General features: G+C 39.1%; 1 protein-coding gene across 2 annotated transcripts in view; it reads left to right on the forward strand.

Annotated features, from left to right (window-relative positions):
• WDR11 (WD repeat domain 11) overlaps positions 1–26,107 on the forward strand; it is a 69,305-nt gene that overhangs the window by 12,000 nt on the left and 31,198 nt on the right. For both annotated transcript variants that reach the window (XM_047073541.1, XM_047073542.1), the window contains exons 6-12: positions 509–674; positions 1,100–1,214; positions 2,223–2,418; positions 2,715–2,818; positions 6,500–6,676; positions 9,883–9,967; positions 24,193–24,299. In XM_047073541.1, coding sequence (XP_046929497.1) covers positions 509–674; positions 1,100–1,214; positions 2,223–2,418; positions 2,715–2,818; positions 6,500–6,676; positions 9,883–9,967; positions 24,193–24,299 — 950 coding nt within the window. The remainder of the gene's footprint in view (positions 1–508; positions 675–1,099; positions 1,215–2,222; positions 2,419–2,714; positions 2,819–6,499; positions 6,677–9,882; positions 9,968–24,192; positions 24,300–26,107) is intronic.

Genomic DNA, 26,107 nt, shown 5'->3' on the forward strand with positions numbered 1-26,107 from the left:
CAGAGCATGAACGGGGGAGGGGCAGAGAGAGAGGGAGACACAGAATCCGAAACAGGCTCCAGGCTCTGAGCCATCAGCCCAGAGCCTGACGCGGGGCTCGAACTCACGGACCGCAAGATCGTGACCTGGCTGAAGTCGGACGCTTAACCGACTGCGCCACCCAGGCGCCCCAAAAATTTAAAACTTTTAAATAAGTGAGTAAAACTCTCTTATGAATGCCAGTACAGTTTTGTCACCTACCGTCTTACAGACTTCGTACTTTAAATTTTTCAGAAATTTAGAAATGTCTCTAATCTATGCAATATTGTTGTCATAAATTTGGATTTTGGCACGTAGTAGAGAAATAATTTTAGATGCTAGTCCCTGTTGGTCATTTCAGGAAACAATTGTACATTCACATTGACAGTTCTGTGGAAAGGACAAAATTCAGTATTTTATTAGCTTTTTCTGATATGAATAAAGTCTTTGACTCATTTCTTGATGCCTAAAATACATTTACTTTTTTCAGTGCTGAATTTATAACTCTCAATGACTGCCTTCAGTTGGCATATCTGCCTTCCAAAAGAAATCACATGTTGTTACTCTATCCTCGAGAGATTTTAATCCTTGACCTTGAGGTGAATCAAACAGTGGGTGTGATTGCAATAGAACGAACGGGAGTTCCATTTCTGCAGGTATCTGTGATTTATAAATTACATCCCCAAAAGTTGATTATGAATGTTATAGAAAGAAAAAACATAATCGTAGCAATGTCCTTAGTTCCACCTTCTCTTTTCTGTTTATTTAGAAATTAACAATGTTGTCGTATATTCCGATTTTTCTACACTTTCAATTGGTTTGATTTACCCTAGAAATTCTTCTGACTGGTCTGGAGATAAGTATTGAACTATTTAAGTTACCTAGACAAAGACAAATTTTTTATGTATATAAGTGGAGTTTTTGAATGTTCATTTAGTTTAAAGCTTGGAGATTATGTGTGTATTTTTGTTTTCCTTTTATTTTTCTTTTGCACATATTCTCTAAATATGAGTTCTGAGCTTCCCAGTATATACTCTTTAATCTATTGTGTTTTAAAAATGATTATATTATCTTTTTAAAGGTAATACCCTGCTTTCAACGAGATGGTTTATTTTGCCTACATGAAAATGGTTGCATAACTTTACGTGTTCGAAGATCTTATAACAGCATTTTTACCACTTCAAATGAGGAGCCAGGTGAGTTTATATCTCAGAATAATATTAATGTATTTTTCTTTAGAATTTCATAAACCTTCATGTGGCAGATACCAGCCAAAGCATAGAGTTAATGGTAATCCTGGCCTTGAGAAGGTAGTATATGGTTGTGCCCTGGATTGGGCTCCACACTGACAACACAGAACCTGCTTGGGATTCTCTGTCTCTGTCTCTCTCTCTCTCTGTGCCCCTCTCCCATTCATGCTGTCTCTGTCTCGAAATAAATAAACTTTAAAAAAAAAAAAGTAGAATATGGTCATAATATGGGGCATAAAAAAGCACAAGCCCAAGATTCATCTCTTGGTGTTACAATAGTGTTCGTCCTACACAGCAAGAAAGTAATGATTTGTAATTCCTTCTCAGTTGTATCCATGAGCCAAGTAGGTATTATCTTTGTGAATTTTTCTTCAGCACAAGTAGACCCAGTAAAATACCTTTGTTATTACACTCCCTGACTTCACCTCTGCTTTAGGCATTTCCATTGTAAAATGACATGGGTTAATAAGTCACCAGGGTACTCAGTTGTCATTTTCAGTCTTCTCCTGGAGAATGAAAGTGGTGTTTTGTAAAGTGATGTACTACATGAAGGCAAAGGTGACTTTCACATCTTTTGTAGAGAGCCATTATTTTCAGGCTCATTATATAGACCACTGTAAATTATGATGCTCTATAGTGTACTGTACGTTACTTAATCATATCACTGTTGATCCTTTTTCAAAGTTATTTTCTTTTTTAAAAATATTAAAAAACAAGCCATATTGATTATAGTTTTTATTTTGGAAATTAAAAACTTGGTGTAGACCATCGTTAAATGAATTATATTTGTATTCTGAAATTAGTAGTAATTGTAAAGAGAGAAGGCATGTGTGACAGACTCTGCACTAGTGAAGGAATGATGTTCTTTTTAGTTGAGGTTTGATTTGAACTAAATAGTAGTGATACCGCTGCGGTTGTTTTCTGCCATTTAAAAGAAAACAATACTGTGTTAAGATCCAGATCCTGTCCAGGAACTTACCTATGATTTACGAAGCCAATGCGATGCCATCAGGGTGACAAAAACCGTGCGTCCCTTCAGTATGGTGTGTTGTCCTATCAATGAGAATGCAGCTGCCCTCGTTGTGAGTGACGGCAGGGTCATGATATGGGAGCTGAAGTCTGCTGTTTGTAACCGAAGCTCACGGAACAGGTAAATGAATCAACGGGATCATTTTCTGGTTTGTTTCCTCTTTTTGAAAGATTACCAGAATCATATGAAAATAGCAGGGACTTTCATTCCTACAGAAAATATTTTTAAAGTGAGAATTCAGACTTTAGATTATCAGGGAATTGTGTAAATCTGCCAGGGAAATTTGCCTATGGGTAAGATTAATAAGTACTGTAAAAGTGGGTAGAATGCCATGATCCGAAAATGGTAATTTGAGTTACTGAAATGTGACGTCGGTTTTAAATATGTGAAATCATGTAATTGTTATGTCTTTGCAGTAGTTCTGGTGTGTCACCTTTATATTCACCAGTGTCTTTCTGTGGAATTCCTGTAGGAGTGCTACAGAATAAACTCCCAGACCTCTCCTTAGACAACATGATTGGTAAGCTATTTTCTTTCCTCTAACGTTTAGGTTAGGTATTCTTCTTGAAGGGCAAAATTAATAGTCTCTGGTTTGCAATTATTATAAAGTCAAAGTTAATACTTGAGAAAACTAAAATGTGGAATCATTCTTCCCTCAATAAATCCGAGAGTATGAAATATTTAAGCATAAAAGCCTAGATGAGCATTACAGTTATTAGAATTAGAAAATGTTCATTCATGAGAGATTCTGATTTAAATGAAGGGGATGACATTAGGCCTCCGAATGCCAGATGTAGTCTGTGCTGAGTCCTGCCCTACCTCCCCAGGGCCTTCATGCTGGCTGGTCCCTTCACTCTGAACACATACTTTCTTTCTCTCCCTTTCTGCTACTCCTAATTCAAGATTCAGCTCGAGTGTTGCTTTCTTTAGTCTCCCTAGCCTGACCTAAATGTTCTTCATTTGTGGTCCCTAACAGTGGTCGGTTGATTGTAGTGATTTTGTTTCCTCCAGTAAATTATAAACCCTGTAAGTTTGGGTCAGTGTTTGATTCCACTTTGTATCCTGAGCACTCAGCAAAGAGCCTTGTACATTCAAGATGTGCAGTATACATTTGTTGAAGGAACAAAGTGAGCAGTTTTAGAAAAAGGTTATTTTATTTTATTTTTTTTTTTAATTTTTTTTTTCAACGTTTATTTATTTTTGGGACAGAGAGAGACAGAGCATGAACGGGGGAGGGGCAGAGAGAGAGGGAGACACAGAATCGGAAACAGGCTCCAGGCTCTGAGCCATCAGCCCAGAGCCTGACGCGGGGCTCGAACTCACAGACCGTGAGATCGTGACCTGGCTGAAGTCAGACGCTTAACCGACTGCGCCACCCAGGCGCCCCAGAAAAAGGTTATTTTAAACATTTTGATGTACATTTTAAAATTTTCATGTTGGGGATTCTTTCAACAAATATTTAATTACAGATAAAATATTGTTTCAGAGTTATTTAAGTATTATAGGGTCAGTATATACTAGAGGAAGAATGAGGATTTATGATTTCAAATATTGTACAACTAGAAATTATAACTATGCCAAGGAGTTTTGATGTCTAATTCTTTGAAAATTGTGGCTCTGGCTCATAAAGGATTTTCTGTACCGTTATTTGTAAAATTGATATTATTTAGTAGGTTTTTTTTTTTAATGCTGATGATGATTATACTAGAAAGAACATTACCATATTAATCTTTAAAAAAAATTTTTTTTAACATTTATTTATTTTTGAGAGAGAGAGAGAGAGAGAGGGACAGAGCACGAGCAGGGGAACCCACGGACCATCAGATCATGACCTGAGCTGGGTGTCAGATGCTTAACCAACTGAGCTACCCAGGCACTCCTCCTTTATTAATCTTTTTAATCAGAGATGACATTTGGGGCACCTGAGTGGCTCAGTTGGTTAAGCATCTGACACCCAGCTCAGGTCATGATCTCACGGTCTGTGGGTTTGAGCCCCACGTTGGGCTCTGTGCTGACAGCTGGGAGCCTGGAGCCTGCTTCGGATTTTGTGTCTCACTCTCTCTCTGCCCCTCCCCCACTTGTGCTCTGTCTCTCAAAAATGAATAAAAGTTTAAAAAAAAATTTTTTTTTTAAATCAGAGATGACATTTATTGGTGCTGTGCTAAATGCCCTGCATGTTACCTTAATAACCCTGCAAGGTGGGTAATACTATTCTTATTTCTATTTTATGTAAGTGGGAACTGAGACCCAGAGAGATTTAAAAAACTTGTCCCAAACCACACAGCCAGTAAGTGGAAGAGCCCCCATGTGAGCCCAGTCACCCGGTCTGGAATCTGCTCCTTGGCCATGACCTCCAGTCCTGGCTGCTCTACTGTGATCTTAGGCAAGACCTGACTTCTCCAGGCCTTGCTTTTCTCATGATTCTTCCCACTTGCAAAATCCTTTTGCTCAATGACACTAACTTGTATATTTAAAATTCTTTCTCCTCATCTTCCAAACATAATCCATATGAGGAAGTTTAGACACATACTTGTTTTGCAGAATTCATTTTGTCAGTAACACAGTTTGCTGAGTTAATTGACCTTGTCTTCACTTAATATAAAATATTAAAGTGAAAAGAATTATAAACACTCATGCATAGAACTAATCAGTAATATGAAGCCCACAGGAGGCTGAAATTTCATGCTGTTTAGGTATCTAAGTGATATAAATTACATTTTTTTAAGAGACAAAAGGATACGGATTGTATACAATTCCTGACAATGTAGTTGATTTAAAAGCATTAAATAAATAAAGCTTTGTTACTTGAAAACATTTTAATTAAAACTTTTAATTAAACTTTTAATTTGAAATTCACTATGTCCTTAGTGATAATTGAAAGCAATTCATTTAAATACAGAGGCCTGATTTATATTCATTGGGTAAAGCCTGCTGCTTTTTAAGACCTAATCTGCCCTACCTTGTGAATTGCCTCTATGGGAGAAGTTTGAAGAAAAATATGGCCATTCTCAGAAGTCAACTCCAAGCTACAGAGGGTTGGTAAACATGGTACCTATATGTTGAACTTCACATTCCTTTAGACTCTGTTTTTTGTTACCAAAGGCTGATATCAATTGTATCACTGATCTTAAGGGATCATTTTATTTGGATTAAATTGATGGCCATTTTTCCTGTACGTCTTATGAATTTTAAAGTGTCGCTTTATTAAAACGACTTTATAGCTTCAGAAAGTTATAGTCAACATTCAGAGTCCCATCATCCACTTACAGTAATTATTTACATTTTCCCCTTTCACAGTGTATGTGTGGTGTGTGCATACATATGTATATGTATGTGTCTACACACACCCACACTCATGTATCCTTTATTATGTGTTCTTGACGACTGTGTCCCGGTATTCAGTAGTGGTTTATAGGAAGAAAATTTGTATATTATACTCTTTTTAGTGAGTGGTCTTGATTTTGTTGTACTCTTCATATTCACGTTTTGTTAAAATGGTTTTACCGAATCTATTTAGTTTGAGACTTAATAACCTAAGTATAAATGCTATATCTGAAAATAATGCCCATCTAACTGTCAACCATGACAGTTTACACATTATTTATACCATATATTAACATATATTCTCATGTTTGTATGTAACATATATAACTTATTTATATATGTTATTTTATGTGTTTATATATGAAGTATTTAATTATAAGGCTTAAATTTTATAATTACATTGGCACACTAAGATTTCCCATTAGAAATCTAGATGGGTTCTTTGAACCTGCAGTTGGCGATTACTATTTTATGTATACTTGAGCAAGTGCATCAGTTTGAAAAGCAACCCTTTAAAAAGGCAGGAGGTAAGGTGGGAATGTACTGCAATATCCCACTCCGTAGAAGCTGCTCTCGAACCCAGGTCCCCTCATTGGCTTTGTTTGGTGTCCTCATACCCGGAACTCAGGCTGAAATCATGCTTCTTAGATGACAGGTCCCCGAAGTCTGGACAGCAGTACTCCGGAGTGGTCTGTCCTCTGAGATGGTAGACGGTGCGGTTTAAGTCCCATAGCCAAGTACAGAACCACTGTTCAGCTGTAGCCCCTCGGGTGCTGCGTGATACCCTGTAGGTCTGAAGAGTATTTCCACTGAAAAGTTTCTTTACCTTTCAGCATACGTTATAATGAATATGTTTGTATTTTTGATTACCGATCAGGACAAAGCGCCATCGCCGGGGAGGAGCATCCTAAAAGCCCCGTTCTGCAGGAAGTGCACCTCAGGTTCCTGCTGACGGGACTGCTTTCAGGGCTGCCCTCACCTCAGTTCGCCATCCGCATGTGCCCGCCGCTGACCACAAAAAACATCAAGGTGTATCAGCCACTGCTTGCTGTTGGTGCGTATTGGACCTGTTCTTTTTTTAGTCCTTCATGCCTCCTTTCGTTTATAAGACATTTAAGTTTGCTGGTTACTGGAAAATCCTTTCTTTGAGGATAAGGACGAAGAGGCCCAGTGAAATCATGTATATACACATCTTAAAGTATTTTGCTTCTTGGGGCGCGTGGGTGGCTCGGTCAGTTAAGAGTCCAACTCTTGACTTCGACTCAGGTCATGATCTCTCACTGTGTGAGTCTGAGCCCCGCATCAGGCTCTGCTGACAGCGTGGGGTCTGCTTGGGATTCTGTCTCCCTCTCTCTGTGCCCCTTCCCTGCTTGCTCTCTATCTCTTCTCAAAATAAAAATAAACTTAACATTTTTTTTCTTTTTTCTGTCCTTTTAAGCCACCCTTTTTAGTCATTTAATTTAATTTAAAAATTTTTTAAGTTTATTTATTTTGAGAGAGAGTGTGTGAGCACAGGGTAGGGGCAGAGAGAGAGAATCCCGAGAAGGCCCTGCGCTGTTAGTGTGGAGCCCAATGTAGGGCTAGAACTCATGAATTGTGAGATCATGACCTGAGCCCAAACCGAGAACCTGCCAAGCCATCCAGGCGCCCCTATTCATTCATTTTGATCGCAGTGTTCACTCCTCCACCTGACCCTGGGTGATAGAGCCCCTGACACAATGGGTATCTTTCTGAAATGTTAAGAGGATAATCCCTGTGTGATGCTGAATCCAGATTCCTTGTCTTCTTTTGGACTACCCAAGGCTTATTCTGTGCATGTCGTTTTGTTTTGGGTTTTTGTTAATGAATAACATAATCACAGCTAGTATTTTAATGATAGCAGTGCTCTTCATCTGGTATGAATTGTGTATGAAATGTTGTTTAAAGTGACTGTGGTCTCTCTAAAATAAGATTTGCCTTTTGGGTTGAAATTGCAAAGTTTTGTAGTATAGATAGAAAATTGGTCTGGGTTTCAACTTGCTGTCACATTAACTTATAGTAATGTGAGTAACCTAACTTCCTTTATAGAGGAAAGCAAATTTTAATTTGCTATTAAGTATATAAGGTTAAAGTCCATTTCTCTATAATTTCAAAAAGTATATTCATTTGAAATTGTCAACATTTTTTCTTCAGAGGCTGTTGGTTGGCTTCTGGCTTTCACTCTGGGCCTGTAACACGATTTGTGATTTTTTTTTTTTTATCCTAAAATGAAAACCTGACCCACAGTTATTTTGTTGCTAGGATGTCTCAGCGTCTCAGCTAACAGTTGACTTGTGAGTACTGAAGGCTCACTGGAGTAATTCTATTTGTCAGTGTTCTGATTTTCCCATTTTTCCTATCACTGTCTTCCAAAAGTGGTTTGCGTTTTAAGGTTTGGTAGTCTGTGTGTACATGTGTCCACATTTATGTAAATCAAATATTTAGTTTTTGCTTCAGAAACTATTAAGCCTCTTACAGAAATTTTAATTGGAATTTGTCAGTGTACATTATATGGACGTGCATGTACAGTGTCAGTATACCTAATTTGTGAAATAGGATTTGGTCAATTTCTTGGAGAAAATTACTTCTTGGCACAGCTAAATAATAAGAGCTGAGTCGGGATCTGAGATTTCTCTCTTTTTAAAAATTTTTTTTTACAACTTCTTTTAAGTTTATTTTTATTTATTTTGGGAGAGCAAGTGAGCAAGGGGGTGGGGAGGAGAGGGCGAGGGCAGAGAGAGAGGGAGACAGAATCTCAAGCAGACGCTACACTGTCACCACAGAGCCTGATGTGGGGCTCGAACTCACAAACCCGTGAGATCATGACCTGGGCTGAAATCAAGATTTGGATGCTTAACCGACTGAGACACCCAGGTGCCCCAGGATCTGAGATTTCTATTGTAGAAGAAGCTCTATTGTACTGGTATGTCGTGACAGTCAAGTCATTTATTGAGTTTAATACAATCACAAAGTAAAAGGAAAAAAACGTAAAGAAATGCCTAAGCTTTTGTAGAGTCACTAGGGGAAAAGAGGCAGAGTTCTACTGTGGAATTCTTCCTCCTATAGCACTCCTAGAAGATTAGATCATAGGTTCAGCATCATCAAAACTTGCAGAATATAGAAATCATTTGATTATTATGAAGATCTGTTAATTGAAAGATTTTAGTAATTTTTTAGATATTGTCTCAGCGCTAGAAGTGACTAATTATTGTGGAATAGATGATAAATGCACCCAAGTATGATAGTGTATTTTCCTAAAATAGTTTTATAAAATATTTAATGAAGCCTTATTCAGCAGGTGAGCTAAAATTGGAGCTTACCTAGCATTTTTACTTCTTTTATTATTATTATTCTCTTATTTCTACAGTCGATTACTTTGCATGAATCCATTCATTTTTTTAAGTCATGTGCAGTGAGAAAGTGATTGGCCAACAAGTTATACTGTTGACTTTTCTGGCTTCATTTATAAAAACATTTTAAGGACTGAAACTTTACTTTTTTAAGTATGGCCATGTCCCTTCAAATTAAATTTTAGACACACACACTACGTGAGACCATGAAAAGCATTAGGCATAATAATAACTATAAACCAAAATTACACTGATAACAGAAATAGTACTTAGTTTGTGCTAGGTACTATACTAAGTGTTTAAAATATGTCTTCTAATTTACTCTCCAGCACATAGATTTTCTATGGGAATAAGAACACAGATTAGTATAGGTAGGTGATTTGTAAGACTGTGAGACAGAGCCAGAGCTTGACCTCAGGCTTGTAATCCACAGTGAACCGCCATACTTGACCATCTCTATGATTTATGTAATGTAAAAGACAAAACAAAAAAATCTTTGTAAAGAAGAATGCAAAAGTCCTGCTTAATGAGTTCTGCTAGGTTGCCTTTTTGAGGACCAGCTATATGGTAAACACTCCAAATCTCAGAAAGTATGAGTTCTCATGTATAAAAAAGCTCAGCAAAATGCTTCTTCAAATCCTGTGTGTATTGAGTTAGAGTTTTGAAGTCTTTACTCTGTAAAAACCTATCCCTGGATTTAGGTAAGATTCAGACCACGTAAGATTTTTTGAGAAGAGAGAAGACAGAGAAATTAACTCTTTCTTCACTCATCGCTTGGGTTCCTTTTAGAAAAGGTAAATTTATAAAATGATGAAAATCTTGAGAAAAGACTTGTTGGAAAGATCTGGAACTCCCATTAGATTAATACCCTTCTTTTACATCATTTCGATAGGTACAGGTAATGGTTCTGTCCTGGTGTACCATCTCACCAGTGGGCTGCTGCACAAAGAGTTAAGCGTCCACTCATGTGAAGTCAAGTGAGTATGTCGTTGTGACATTGACATCACAAATATAAGAATACTGGAAAAAAGTTCTGGTAGAATTTTCTACATTGAATCCTCTGCAGAGGTGATTATTTGCCTGGAAACTTTGAACAGTGATTATTCAGGTTTAGAGTAATGGTTATGTTAATCAAGGCTGAGCACTAATTGTTGCTTTGTGAAAGGGTATTATGCAGTGGGAAATTTTCTTTCTACCTTTTATGGCTGCATCTTATTTCTACAGTCTAGGATATTTTCTCACTAGATATCACTGCGTTTCCTTGTTCATATTTCTATTATTTGTTTTTCATGTCTATAGAGATCCATCAGTAAGACTATTCCTGAAAAATTTGAATCAAGTTGTTTTAACTATTAACAAATCTGATTTGTTTTTTGTTTCAACACCATGAGGAAAGGACCAAACTGTATGGCATTTCTTCTTTCATTTTGAGAGGTGATGTGTTTTATGAGTTCTGTGCATTCAGAGATGTCTGAGGGAAGAAGGTTGCTTCCTGTTTTAATGTGCGCGCATTATCTGCTCCGTAGCTTTTTTTTTTTAATTTTTTTGGAAATGTTTATTTCTGAGACAGAGACAGAGCATGAGTGGGGGAGGGGCAGAGAGAGAGGAAGACACAGAATCTGAAGCAGGCTTCAGGCTCTGAGCTGTCAGCACAGACCCCGATGCAGGGCTCGAACTCACAAACCGTGAGATTGTCACTCAACCGACTGAGCCACCCAGGCGCCCAGATAGCTGCTTTTGTTGATGACATGACTGCTTTTCTTTGCCCCAGCAAAGATGGATTGTGAAGTTATGCATGTATAATATAAATTTATCACATTTCTACCATTTTTGATCTTTTAACAAACATAAGAAAGGCTATTTTTTGTCCTTTGTACTTTATATAATTATAGGTCTCACGCGTATGTTAAAATTCATATGATCCCTTAGTGAACACGTTATTCTGACTAATTGTGTTTTCTGAATGGGGAAGGGTTAACCCTTTAAGTATCACAACTTCTGATTGTGATGGAAGGAAGTTCCAGAAAAGCTTACATTGCCTTCAAGTGTTGTTTGTGGTGCAGCTCAAATGACTGTTGGTTGCCACCTTATGCTGTGCCCTCCAGCAGCCCCTTAAATACCTTTCCGTGGAGCCGTAATGTCTTTAGAAATCACTAGGGTGTCGGGTGCAGTGACACAGGTCTGAGTTTGGCCCATTTCAGGCTCTTGCTCGTCTTTTCTTCTGGTAGACCTTTCTGCCACTGCTAATACCTGCTCTCTCCCTTTCTTGTCTGCATTTCTTCTCTTGACATTCCCTTTCACCCTTGCCTTTGTGTAGTGTTTCCTTCTGTGGGTGACACCAGCCAGTCAGACTCTCCATTTAATCACAACGTGTTCTGAGGATTGTGTTAAGTGCTAATATTTTGCATGACCATTTCATTGTATCCCCACTACAACTTTATGTGGTAGGCACTATTTTTATTCCCATTTTACAGAAAAAACTCAGTATTGTAATGTGTGAAACAGTAGATGGAATTTAACCTGGGCGTTTCAGGCTTCAGAACTGACCTTTATTTATAGTACATGGGCTACATCTCCAGCTAAAAAAATGCATGTAGCACACATTTTGGCAACAAGATAAAAATGTTGACTGATCTGGGATTCATATACCTGCTTCTGGAAAATCAGGTCATTTTCATTTTTTTCTGAACACTGAAATCTTTAATAAAGACTCAATAGCTAGTTTATCAGCAAGCTATTAGTTTTTTTTTTTATAAAGCCATGGCAAACTAATTTTATCTCAGTTTATTTGTTTATTTATTTATTTATTTTAATGTTTATTTATTTTCTTTTTTTTAAATATGAAATTTATTGTCAAATTGGTTTCCATACAACACCCAGTGCTCATCCCAACAGGTGCCCTCCTCAATACCCATCACCCACCCTCCCCTCCCTCCCACCCCCCATCAACCCTCAGTTCATTCTCAGTTTTTAAGAGTCTCTTATGGTTTGGCTCCCTCCCTCTCTAACATTATTTTCCCTTCCCCGCCCCCATGGTCTTCTGTTAAGTTTCTCAGGATCCACACAAGAGTGAAAACATATTGGGGCGCCTGGGTGGCGCAGTCGGTTAAGCGTCCGACTTCAGCCAGGTCACGATCTCGCGGTCCGTGAGTTCGAGCCCCGCGTCAGGCTCTGGGCTGACGGCTCAGAGCCTGTTTCCGATTCTGTGTCTCCCTCTCTCTCTGCCCCTCCCCCGTTCATGCTCTGTCTCTCTCTGTCCCAAAAATAAATAAACGTTGAAAAAAAAAAATTAAAAAAAAAGAGTGAAAACATATGGTATCTGTCTTTCTCTGTATGGCTTATTTCACTTAGCATAGCACTCTCCAGTTCCATCCACGTTGCCACAAAAGGCCATATTTCATTCTTTCTCATTGCCACGTAGTATTCCATTGTGTATATAAACCACAATTTCTTTATCCATTCATCAGTTGATGGACATTTAGGCTCTTTCCATAATTTGGCTATTGTTGAGAGTGCTGCTATAAACATTGGGGTACAAGTGCCCCTGTGCATCAGCACTCCTGTATCCCTTGGGTAAATTCCTAGCAGTGCTACTGCTGGGTCATAGAGCAGGTCTATTTTTAATTTTTTGAGGAACCTCCACGCTGTTTTCCAGAGTGGCTACGCCAGTTTGCATTCCCACCAACAGTGCAAGAGGGTTCCCGTTTCTCCACATCCTTCCAGCATCTATAGTCTCCTGATTTGTTCATTTTAGCCACTCTGACTGGCGTGAGGTGGTATTGCAGTGTGGTTTTGATTTGTATTTCCCTGATGAGGAGCGATGTTGAGCATCTTTTCATGTGCTTGTTGGCCATCCAGATGTCTTCTTTAGAGAAGTGTCTATTCATGTTTTCTGCCCATTTCTTCACTGGATTATTTGTTTTTCAGGTGTGGAGTTTGGTGGGCTCTTTTGGATACTAGCCCTTTGTCCAATAACTCATTTGCAAATATCTTTTCCCATTCCGCTGGCTGCCTTTTAGTTTTGTTGATTGTTTCCTTTGCTGTGCAGAAGCTTTTTATCTTCATGAGGTCCCAATAGTTCATTTTTGCTTTTAATTCCCTTGCTTTTGGGGATGTGTCAAGTAAGAAATTGCTGTGGCTGAGGTCAGAGAGGTTTTTTCCTGCTTTCTCCTCTAGGGTTTTGATGGTTTCCTGTCTCACATTCAGGTCCTTTATCCATTTTGAGTTTGTTTTGTGAATGGTGTAAGAAAGTGGTCTCGTTTCATCCTTCTGCATGTTGCTGTCCATTTCTCCCAGCACGATTTGTTAAAGAGACTATCTTTTTTCCATTGGATATTCTTTCCTGCTTTGTCAAAGATTAGTTGGCCATACTTTTGTGGGTCTAGTTCTGGGGTTTCTATTCTATTCCATTGGTCTGTGTGTCTGTTTTTTGTGCTAATACCATGCTGTCTTGATGATTACAGCTTTGTAGTAGAGGCTAAAGTCTGGGATTGTGATGCCTCCTGCTTTGGTCTTCTTCAAAATTACTTTGGCTATTTGGGGCCTTTTGTGGTTCCATACAAATTTTAGGATTGCTTGTTCTAGCTTGGAGAAAAATGCTGGTGCAAGTTTGATTGGGATTGCATTGAATGTGTAGATAGCTTTGGGTAGTATTGACATTTTAGCAATATTTATTCTTCCAATCCATGAGCACGGAATGTTTTTCCATTTCTTTATATCTTCTTCAATTTCCTTCATGAGCTTTCTATAGTTTTCAGCATACAGATCTTTTACATCTTTGGTTAGGTTTATTCCTAGGTATTTTATGCTTCTTGGTGCAATTGTGAATGGGATCAGTTTCTTTATTTGTCTTTCTGTTGCTTCATTATTAGTGTATGAGAATGCAACTGATTTCTTTACATTGATTTTGTATCCTGCGACTTTGCTGAATTCATGTATCAGTTCTAGCAGACTTTTGGTGGAGTCTATCGGATTTTCCATGTATAATATCATGTCATCTGCAAAAAGTGACAGCTTAACTTCATCTTTGCCAATTTTGATGCCTTTGATTTCCTTTTGTTGTCTGATTGCTGATGTTAGAACTTCCAACACTATGTTAAACAACAGCAGTGAGAGTGGACATCCCTGTCGTGTTCCTGATCTCAGGGAGAAAGCTCTCAGTTTTTCCCTATTGAGGATGATATTAGCTGTGGGCTTTTCTTAAATGACTTTTATGATGTTTAAGTATGTTTCTTCTACCCCAACTTTCTCGAGGGTTTTTATTAAGAAAGGATGCTGAATTTTGTCACATGCTTTTTCTGCATCGATTGACAGGATCATATGGTTCTTTTCTTTTCTTTTATTAATGTGATGTATCGCACTGATTGATTTGCGAATGTTGAACCAGCCCTGCAGCGCAGGAATGAATCCCACTTGATCATGGTGAATAATTCTTTCTATATGCTGTTGAATTCGATTTGCTAGTATCTTGAGAATTTTTGCATCCGTATTCATCAGGGATATTGGCCTGTAGTTCTCTTTTTTTGCTGGGTCTCTGTCTGGTTTAGGAATTAGAGTAATACTGGCTTCAAAGAATGAGTCTGGAAGTTTTCCTTCCCTTTCTATTTTTTGGAACAGCTTGAGAAGGATAGGTATTATCTCTGCTTTAAATGTCTGGTAGAATTCCCCTGGGAAGCCATCTGGTCCTGGACTCTTACTTGTTGGCAGATTTTTGATAACTGTTTCAATTTCTTCGCTGGTTATGGGTCTGTTTAAGCTTTCTATTTCTTCCTGTGTGAGTTTTGGAAGTGTGTGGGTGTTTAGGAATTTGTCCATTTCTTCCAGGTTGTCTAGTTTGTTGGCATATAGTTTTTCATAGTATTCCCAGATAATTGCTTGTATTTCTGAGGGATTGGTTGTAATAATTCCATTTTCATTCATGATTTTATCTTTTTGGGTCATCTCCCTTTTCTTTTTGAGAAGCCTGGCTAGAGGTTTATCAATTTTGTTTATTTTTTCAAAAAACCAACTCTTGGTTTCATTGATCTGTTCTACAGTTTTTTTAGATTCTATATTGTTTACTTCTGCTCTGATCTTTATTATTTCTCTTCTTCTGCAGGGTTTCGGGTGTCTTTGCTGTTCTGCTTCTATTTCCTTTAGGTGTGCTGTTAGATTTTGTATTTGGGATTTTTCTTGTTTCTTGAGATAGGCCTGGATTGCAATGTATTTTCCTCTCAGGACTGCCTTTGCTGCCTCCCAAAGCGTTTGGATTGTTGTATTTTTATTTTCATTTGTTTCCATATATTTTTTAATTTCTTCTCTAATTGCCTGGCTGACCCATTCATTCTTTAGTAGGGTGTTCTTTAACCTCCGTGCTTTTGGAGGTTTTCCAGACTTTTTCCTGTGGTTGATTTCAAGCTTCATAGCATTGTGGTCTGAAAGTATGCATGGTATGATCTCAATTCTTGTATACTTATGAAGGGCTGTTTTGTGACCCAGTATGTGATGTATCTTGGAGAAAGTTCCATGTGCACTCGAGAAGAAAGTATATTCTGTTGCTTTGGGATGCAGAGTTCTAAATAATCTGTCAAGTCCATCTGATCCAATGTATCATTCAGGGCCCTTGTTTCTTTATTGATCCTGTGTCTAGATGATCTATTCATTGTTGTAAGTGGAGTATTAAAGTCCCCTGCAATTACCACATTCTTATCAATAAGGTTGCTTATGTTTGTGATTAACTGTTTTATATATTTGGGGGCTCCCGTATTCGGCGCATAGACATTTGTAATTGTTAGCTCTTCCTGATGGGTAGACCGTGTAATTATTATATAATGCCCTTCTTCATCTCTTGTTACACCCTTTAATTGAAAGTCTAGTTTGTCTGATATAAGTATCTGATATAAGCTACTCCAGCTTTCTTTTGACTTCCAGTAGCATGATAGATAGTTCTCCATCCCCTCACTGTCAATCTTAAGGTGCCCTCAGGTCTAAAATGAGTCTCTTGTAGACAGCAAATAGATGGGTCTTGTTTTTTTATCCATTCTGATACCCTATGTCTTTTGGTTGGCACATTTAGTCCATTTAAATTCAGTATTATAGAAAGATATGGGTTTAAAGTCATTGTGACATCCGTAGGGTTCATGCTTGTAGCGATGTCTCTGGTACTTTGTCTCACAGGATCCCCCTTAGGATCTCTTGTAGGGCTGGTTTAGTGGTGATGAATTCCTTCAGTTTTTGTTTGTTTGGGAAGACCTTTATCTCTCCTTCTATTCTAAATGACAGACTTGCTGGATAAAGGATTCTTGGCTGCATATTTTTTCTGTTCATCACATTGAAGATTTCTTGCCATTCCTTTCTGGCATGCCAAGTTTCAGTAGATAGATCCATCACTAGTCTCATTGGTCTCCCTTTATATGTTAGAGCATGTTTATCCCTAGCTGCTTTCAGAATTTTCTCTTTATTCTTGTATTTTGCCATTTTCACTATGATATGTCGTGCAGAAGATTGATTCAAGTCACGTCTGAAGGGAGTTCTCTGTGCCTCTTGAATTTCAGTGCCTTTTTCCTTCCCAGATTAGGGAAGTTCTCAGCTATGATTTCTTCAAGCACACCTTCAGCACCTTTCTCTCTCTCTTCCTCCCCTGGAATCCCAATTATGCGTATATTATTGCATTTTATCACATCATTTAGTTCTCTAATTCTCCCCTCATACTCCTGGATTTTTTTATCTCTCTTTTTCTCACCTTCCTCTTTTTCCATAATTTTATCTTCTAATTCACCTATTCTCTCCTCTGCCTCTTCAATCTGAGCTGTGGTCGCTTCCATTTTATTTTGCAGCTCATTTATAGCATTTTTAGCTCCTCCTTTCTGTTTCTTAGTCCCTTGATCTCTGTAGCAATAGATTCTCTGCTGTCCTCTATACTTTTTTCAAGCCCAGCAATTAATTTTATGACTATTATTTTAAATTCATTTTCTGTTACCTTGCTTAAATCGTTTTTGATCAGTTCGTTAGCTGTCGCTACTTCCTGGAGTTTCTTTTGAGGAGAATTCTTCTGTTTCGTCATTTTGGATAGTCCCTGGAGTGGCGCGGAACTGCAGGGCTGTTCCTCTATGCTGTCTGGAGTTACTTGCGTTGGTGGGCGGGGCCGCAATCAGACCTGATGTCTGTCCCCAGCCCACTGCTGGGGCCGCAGTCCGACTGGTGTGTACTTTAGCTTCCCCTCTCCCAGAGACAGGACTCACTGTGGAGTGGTGTGGCCCCTGTCTGGGCTACTTGCACACTGCCAGGCTTGTGGTGCTGCTTGGATGGGATCTGGCGTATTAGCCGGGGTGGATCTGCAAGGTGCACAGGGGCAGGAGGGGCAGGCTCAGCTCGCTTTGCCTTTGGTGGTCCGCTGTAGGAGGGGCCCTGCGGCACCAGGAGGGAGGCAGACCCGTTGGAGGGATCAAGCTATTGGTTTTAAACGAGATTTGTTATCCTGGGTTAGTCATGTGGTATATGTCACTAAGTACATGACTTACACATGCTGTGATAATGTTTGTTATTGAGTGATGCTGAATTATAAAGTGTTACTTGGAATACCAAATAATGGATGTGCTACTCAGGCTGATTTGTGAATGATCACACAAATGTGCTCCATTTTTTTTAAGTTTATTTATTTTGAGAGAGAGAGCTCGAGCATGGGAGGGGCAGAGAGAGAGGGAGAGAGAAAATCCCGAGTAGGCTCCATGCTGTCAGTGCAGAGCCCCCATGTGGGGCTCAGTCCCACAAACCGTAAGATCATAATCTCAGCCGAAATCAAGAGTCGGTCGCTTAACTGACTGAGCCACCCAGACACCCCTCCATTTTTTAATATGAATTTTCCTTTTTAATTGCCATTTTGAAAATAACTCACATTTTATATCCAGAGATCACGTGTAGGAGGATGCTAAAATCCTTCCATCTTTGTGTTTCTATTAATGCAATTATAGTATTACAGTTAAAAACCATTATGAAAATTTCACACATGTGTTACAAAAATTGCTGAACTTATTAGCAATAAACCTAATAATTCTAGATATTCATATGCACATTTAGGCCAACTTTTAGAAAGTTGTTTTTACTTTGTACTAAATGTGTTTTAAAAACCACTTGCTCTTACAAAACTTGAATCTTATGCACACACACAGGCAGGGAGGGACTGCCTAACTGCAGGTAGTTGTTTGTGTGCTGTTTTAAAGCCATGATGTTTGGGACGCCTGGGTGGCTCAGTCGGTTAAGCATCCGACTTCAGCTCAGGTCATGATCTCACGGTTCGTGAGTTCAAACCCCGCATCAGGCTCTGTGTTGACAGCTTGAAGCCTGGAGCCTGCTTCAGATTCTGTGTCCCCCTCTCTCTCTGCCCCACCCCTGCTTGTGTTCTCTCTCTGTCTTTCAAAAATGAATAAACATAAAAAAAAAATTAAAGCCATGATGTTTTAGCCAGTTATGCTTTACTGATAGGTACTGAGCATCTTCTGTATTCTTGTAAACAAAACCTTGATGCTTATGTCCAGGGGAGGAAACCTAGGAGTAAATAAGTAGTACATGCAGGTTTTTTTAGATTACTGGTTTGTGCCTTTGTCCAGTAGGCTACATTTATAATAATAAAGCACAATACCATTTTCAGTGTCAAAACTTACTACAACAGCGGTTTATATGACTTTCAGAACGTTGACTGACTATTACTTTGAGCAAATTGAGTGATTTTTGGAAAGTAAAATAATAATCTCTGTTTTGTCTGTAATTTTGCACAAGTTAGTTTCTTGGCATTGTAGAAGTTCAAGGCCTTCCCAAGGTGGGTGTCCCCCACCCCCATGACTGCCAGTCACCTAAGTGTCAAGAAGTAGCCTCTGCAGCAGGCCCTAGTGACAGAGTCTACGGTTACAGTTGTTCGCTGGTTAATCCCAGCAGAACCATCCTAGATTGAGTCAGAAAGTGAACTGCTCTTCTTAGGAGTTTTTAATAGAGCTCAGTGTGTAATTAAACCCAGACAGCAACTTTCTAATCCTGAGAGCAGTGTGGTGCTCGCTATTGTTTGACAAGAGTTTTCATTCTTTTCTGTTGAGAAATAATCCCGCCCTTATCTAGTTTTCTTTGAAGTCCAACTTGATTTTTATTTTCTTCAGTTGATCAGTAGGAATCAGATAGAAAAGCTGCTGCTGGACTCTGCTCAAAGGCAACAAGCTCACAGTGCTTGATTACTAGTAAGCAGCCACTCCGTGTTCTCTTCTACGCTCAGCACTGGGATGTCTTGTAAACAGTGGGGAAAACAGGCCGAATGCGTGTGGTACAGTCATAAGGAGGAACGCTGGCTTTCCTCGGATATCCTTCATTTAATCCGACAGAACGTACTGAGTGCCTGTCACATGGAGGGGCATGGTGTGGTGCTTCCCTTCAAAGAGTACAACCCAGGGCAGTGTCTCTCAGCCAGTGGCACTATTTCCTCAAGTTGTTTAGACTTTCAGGCAGCACCCTGTTTGCCCTCTGGGTCTCGGCAGGCCCCAGAGACCAGATTCTGTGTGATTCTTACAAGCTTCTGTGGAACTCCGTCCCACTGTCTTTTGTAATAAGGAATCGAGAACACACTTATGTAATGTCTTTTTTTCCGCTAGATCATAAGCTCCAGAAGGCCTGACTCATGTCACAGCGGTACTCTCAGCACCTAGCACAGTCACGGGTACACACTGGGTACTTCACAGGTACCTCTGTAAAAATAATGAATGAAGAAGGGGGACCGGGATTCTTGGTATCCAGAGGTCATGGCATCACTGCTGGAGCATAGGTGTTCAGATAGCCAGCAACGAGCCTTGGAGAGTGTGTCTTAGGTTTGTCGATGAACAGATCTGCTCAAAGCTGCCAGACTTACAAAGCACCGTAAGTCCAAGATGATTTCTCACTTCTTTTGTTCACTCTAAGTAGAAACTTAATGAGTACTGTGACGTGTTAGAGAAGGGAAAGAGAAGCATGAGACAATGAGGCTTTTCAGTGAATGATTAACCAGATTTATATTGTATTCAGTATAGGTGTGGTTTGAGTTTAGTAAATGAGGAGGATTCACGAAGAAAATAGGGCTTGACTTAGATCTGGAAATAAGAATAGTAATGATAATAATGGTAATTGCTAATACATGCAGCGCTTACTGTGTGCCAGGCATTCTTTATGTACACAGTGTTATTATTCCTGCAGTAATAACAGGTAAGGTGTAGAGAGAGCACAGAGCTGGAAGTGCTGAAGCCAGGATTTGAACTCAAGTAGTATTTGAAGAGGGAAGGAGAGAGGTCTTTTCAGGCCAAGCATGGACATTTTTTTAATTTTAATTTTTTTTAACATTTACTTATTTTTGAGAGACAGAAATAAGAGAGAGACAGAGCATGAATGGGGGAGGGTCAGAGAGAGGAAGACACAGAATCCAAAGCAGGCTCCAGTCTCTGAGCTGTCAGCACAGAGCCCGATGTAGGGCTCGAATTCACGAACTGTGAGATCATGACCTGAGCCGAAATCAGACGCTTGACCAACTGAGCCACCCAGGTGCCCCATTTTTTTTTTTTTAATGTTTATTTTTGAGAAAGAGGGAGAAGCGTGTGCATGAGAGGGGGAGGAGCAGAGAGAGAAGGGGACAGAGGATCCAAAGCAGACTTTGTGCTGACAGCCTGACTGGGGCTCCAACTCAGAAATCAGTGAAATCATGACCTGAGCCGAAGTTGGACTTTTAACCGACTGAGCCACCCAGGCGCCCTCAAGGCACAGAAGTTCTTAAAGGCACTCAGTTTTAAGCGCCTGATTTGAGTGTTTCAGCACAATTGTACACTTAAAGAGTTATAATCTTTGATAACTATGGCAGTTCCTTGGTTTAACAAATATTATTTTCAGCTCCTTTGGGACCATCTTTGCCCCTCTGAGGAGGGCAAATCGGTGGATACACAGGGGTCAGTAAGGAAAGTTACTGTAGTTAAAGTAGCAGACAAGATTCAGAGGATTGAGAGATAAATTTGGTAGGATGAGCAAATGGCTGGATGGCCTCGAAAGTTACATAGGAGTTTGGATATGATGCAGGAAGCCATCATATCTTCATGCGCAAATGAGAGACCTGTTGGAAACAGCATGTAATGCTAAATCTAACAATAGCTTTCGAATTGGAGTAGATATGGATAAACTTGATCGGGGTTAGCATGCATTTTTTCTAAAGGACCAGATAGTAAATATTTTAGGCTTTGCAGGCCATAAAATTTCTACCACAGCTAGTCAATTCTGTCATTATATCAGGAAAGCAGTCATAGATGATATGTTGTTAAACAACAATTGTCCCATAAATGCTGATGAGCAGTTGCATATAGGACAAAGGTTAGACGTCCCTCCCAGCCAGCCTCTATGACCTTGTAACCAAGGTAGGGCAGTAGTGCAAAATTTCTCCTTCTCCTTCTTATGATTCTGACCGTGCACTTGTCCTGTGGTTCCCCACCTGCCCCCACCTCCATTCTCTATAAGCCATGGTGGTAGCACTCTGCAGATGATGTCAGTGGGAGAAATTGTGGATTCACCTCCTGTCAGTCCCCATAAAGGAGACTTCCAGGCCTCTGGTTGACAGGTTGCTGTCTTCTCATTTCTTTGAGATTTTTCTTTTGTGCTTTTCTCTAATTAATAAACCATTTGGAACTGTAAGCCGCTTCCAAATCTAACAGCTAAGTTCAAATTGTTTGCTTCAGGAATTTCTGCCTCCTAGCCAACTAGGAAATTTGATGAAATTCTTCAGTGTACCCAACTTTAAAAGCAGTCTGGCTCAGAATATTTGTTTTTTTTACAATTTTTTAAAATTTTTTAAAATTTAAATCCAAGTTAGTTGACATATAGTGTAGTAATGATTTTAGGAATAGTATTTAGTGCTTCATCACTTACATATAACACCCAGTGCTTGTCCCAACAAGTGTCCTCCTTAATGCCCCCTGCCCATTTAGCCCATCCCCCCACCCATCACCCCGCCAGCAACCTTCAGTTTGTTCTCTGTATTTAAGAATCTCTTATGGTTTGTCTCCCTCTCTGTTTTTATATTATTTTTGCTTCCCTTTCCTTATGTTCATCTCTTTTGTATCTTAAACTCCACATATGAGTGAAATCATAACGATCTTTTTATTTCTTATTTTATTTTATTTTATTTTATTTTAATTTTATTTTATTGTCTTATTTTATTTAGCATAATACACTCTGTTCCATCCACATAGTTGCAAATGGCAAGGTTTCATTCTCTTTGATCGCCGAGTAATATTCCATTGTGTATATATACCACATCTTCTTTATCCATTCATCAGTTGATGGACATTTGGGCTCTTTCCATACTTTGGCTATTGTCGATAGTGCTGCTATAAACATGGGGGTGCATGTGCCCCTTTGAATCAGCACACCTGTATCCTTTGGATAAATACCTAGTAGTGCAATTGCTGGGTCGTAGGGTAGTTCTATTTTTAATTTTTTGAGGAACCTCCATACTGTTTTCCAGAGTGGCTGCACCAGTTTGCATTCCCACCAGTAGTGCGAAAGGGTTCCTTTTTCAACGTTTATTTATTTTTGGGACAGAGAGAGACAGAGCATGAATGGGGGAGGGGCAGAGAGAGAGGGAGACACAGAATCGGAAACAGGCTCCAGGCTCCGAGCCATCAGCCCAGAGCCTGACGCGGGGCTCGAACTCATGGACCGCAAGATCGTGACCTGGCTGAAGTCGGACGCTTAACCGACTGCGCCACCCAGGCGCCCCAAAAGGGTTCCTTTTTCTTTGCATCCTTGCCAACACCTGTTTTTTCCTGAATTGTTAATTTTAGCCATTCTGACGGGTGTGAGGTGGTATCTCATTGTGGTTTTGATTTGTATTTCCCTGATGGTGAGTGATGTTGAGCATTTTTTTCATGTGTCTGTTAGCCATCTGGATGTCTTCTTTGGAAAACTGTCTATTCATGTGTTTTGCCCATTTCTTCACTGGATTATTTGTTTTTTAGGTATTGAGTTTGGTAAGTTCTTTATAGATTTTGAGATACTAACCCATTTGCAAATATATTCTCCCCTTCTGTCAATTGCCTCTCAGCTTCGCTGATTGTTTCCTTTGCTGTGCAGAAGCTTTTTATCTTGGGGTCCCAGTAGTTCGTTTTTGCTTTTATTTCTCTTACCTCTGGAGACATGTCAAGTAAGAAATTGCTGCAGCCGAGGTCAGAGAGGTTGTTGCCTGTTTTCTCCTCTAGTATGTTGATGGCTTCCTGTCTTATGTTTAGGTCTTTCATCCATTTTGAGTTTATTTTTGTGTATGGTGTAAAAAAGTGGTCCAGTTTCATTCTTCTGCATGTCGCTGTCCAGTTTTCGCAACACCATTTACTGAAGACGCTGTCCTTTTTTCCATTGGATATTCTTCCCTGCTTTGTCAGAGATTAGTTGGCCATATGTTTGTGGATCCATTTCTGGGTTCTCTGTTCTGTTCCATTGATCTATGTGTCTGTTTTTGTACCAGTACCATGCTGTCTTGATGATTACAGTGTTGTAATACAGCTTGAAGTCCGAAGTTGTGATGCCTTAGGCTTTGGTTTTCTTTTTCAGGATTGCTTTGGCTATTTGGGGTCTTTCTGATTCCATACAAATTTTAGGATTGTTTGTTCTAGCCCTGTGAAAGAATGCTGGTGTTAACTTTGATAGAGATTGCTCAGAATATTTCCGTACCACTCTTTCTTAAGCAGTGGAATTCTTGCAAATTACTGTGATAAGTGACTCTCTCCTTTGCCACATTTTAATAGTCATTTTAATGCTGCTATGAATCCTGGTAACTGAACTATCTTATCATTTCATTTGGAGATAAAGTTTTAATTGGAAATAATTTCACATATATTGGAAATGTATGGTAATTAGGCTCAAATGAAAGGTCATGTTAATATTATTCTTTTTTATTTTTTAACGTTTATTTATTTTTGAGAGAGAGAGCGAAAGCAGGGTGGGGGGCTGGGGGAACAGGCAGAGAGAGAGGGAGACACAAAATCCGAAGCAGGCTCCAGGCTCTGAGCTGTTAGCCTGGGGCTCAGGCTCACGAACTGTGAGGTGAACCAACTGACCTGAGATGAACCAAGTGACCCACCCAGGCGCCCCTAATATTATTATTTTTTAATTAACTTGAAAATTTAGGTCTTAGGAACAAAAAAGGTTATTTCACTAAACTTTATTTAATTTCTCACTTTAGGGGTATCGAATGGACAAGTTTGACTGGTTTTCTTTCCTTTGCTACTTCAACACCGAACAATATGGGATTAGTGAGAAATGAACTTCAGCTGGTTGATCTTCCAACAGGTTTGTGTATTTAGTCTATTAAAGGATTGAAAATGGTTTTTCATACTGATCAAAGATGTTGCTATTTATAAAACATGTTCCAAAAAAGTTTCTTTCAACTTGGAGTTTTTTTCTTGTATTCTGTATTTGTATATTCATTTTGTTGTTGTTTTGTCTGTAGTAATTGCCCTAGAAAGACTTGTTTGTATGCAAATTATGTTAACATAAATGCATGGTAAATGGCATACCATTAACCTGAACAGACAAATTCATAATTAAATACGGTATCAGTTATACTTTTAAGTACATTGTTATAGATAACCAGAAATACAGTTTTATTTTTTTTTAATTTTTTTAATGTTTTATTTATTTTTGAAGGAGAGACAGACAGAGTATGAGTGGGGGAGGGGCAGAGAGAGAGACAGAGAGACAGAGACAGAGATAGACAGACAGAATCTGAAGCAGGCTCCAGGCTCCGAGCTGTCAGCACAGAGCCCGACGTGGGGCTTGAACTCACAGACTGCAAGATCGTGACCTGAGCCAAAGTTGGACGCTCAACCGACTGAGCCACCCAGGCGCCCCCAGAAGTACAGTTTTAAAATAAATCTTTGTATTAGGCTTTATTAGATTCTCTTTTATAACTTTTGGCCTTTGTAGGAAAACCTTTATAAATTTGTAGGTAAGGATTGTTGTTAAGTGCTCATATTTAAAACTTTTGGTAGTCTCTGGCTGACTGAATAGGGAAATTTGGGAGTTTAAAGACTACAATAGGAAACATTCCAGTAAAGTAACTTGTTCAGAATTGTTTAAAAACCTACAACCCAGTAAATCTCAAAATGAAGAACTTGAAGAAAGAATAAGGTGAGAGTTTCAAATTATGTTATGGCACATGCATGATTTCAAATAGAATTCTTAACAAAATAGTCCTGAGTTTCTTTAAAATGGTGTGGCAATGAGAATATATATGTAGATGGTTTAACCCTAAGATACGGGTGTGCGGTAAATCAAGTATATGGTTGTTTCCTTGTATTCTCCGTATGTATCTCCAGGGTATGGTTGTTCTTACTTATCAGAGTATGTTACTAAACCTCAGGGAATTAGCCGCACTGGAATCAGTTCGGTGTTCTGGTCTCATTGGAAGTGGCCTGCCTAGTAAACCCTGCCCCCAGATTGGGGTTTCTCTAATTACATGGTAGCCTGGGGGTGAAATGCTGTTTTCTAGTGTCATTCATTTTTTCCCATTTTTTCCCCCCAGTCAGCTCAAGTTCAAGACTGTTAGTTAACTTAAAATCTTTCTTTCACGTATTTATTTTTCACTAACAAATTTCTAAGTCATAGTTACTGACTTGCTTAAGTGGGATATTTGACTTCATAGATGATTGACTTTTTTAGTCTTGTCTTCTAAAGGAGGGCAGCAGACCAGCAGAGTGAGGAAAGGATGTGGGGTGTTTGGCAGATAAGAAGAGGGAGATCTCATTTGACGGCACTGGGGAGGAGGGAGGCATGCAGGCGTTCACTTGTCTTTGATTACTTTCTGTCTTTTGTTTAATGTAAATACAAATGTGAGAAAGTTATTAAAATATATTTGTTCCAACATAAAGTAGAATTTGCATTTTTTAATTACAGAAAACCACTTAGCTTCTTTGGCAGTTAACTAATTCTTATCATTCCCCAATTTCAGTGCGTAGAGAGCTTTTGACAGGAACATGTCAAAGTCTTTCAGTTGAGCTTTGTTCATGGGACAAGGAAACTTAAGTACCAATTTAGAGAGTGTTTTCCCCACTAGTTAGTTTTGTGAGCATGAAAATATTTATATTACTTTAAATATA

Source organism: Lynx rufus, unplaced genomic scaffold, assembly GCF_022079265.1.
Source record: "Lynx rufus isolate CCGP_SWC_20201006 ecotype Redwood Valley unplaced genomic scaffold, mLynRuf1.p SCAF_11, whole genome shotgun sequence".
In the NCBI taxonomy this organism is placed as follows: domain Eukaryota; kingdom Metazoa; phylum Chordata; class Mammalia; order Carnivora; family Felidae; genus Lynx; species Lynx rufus.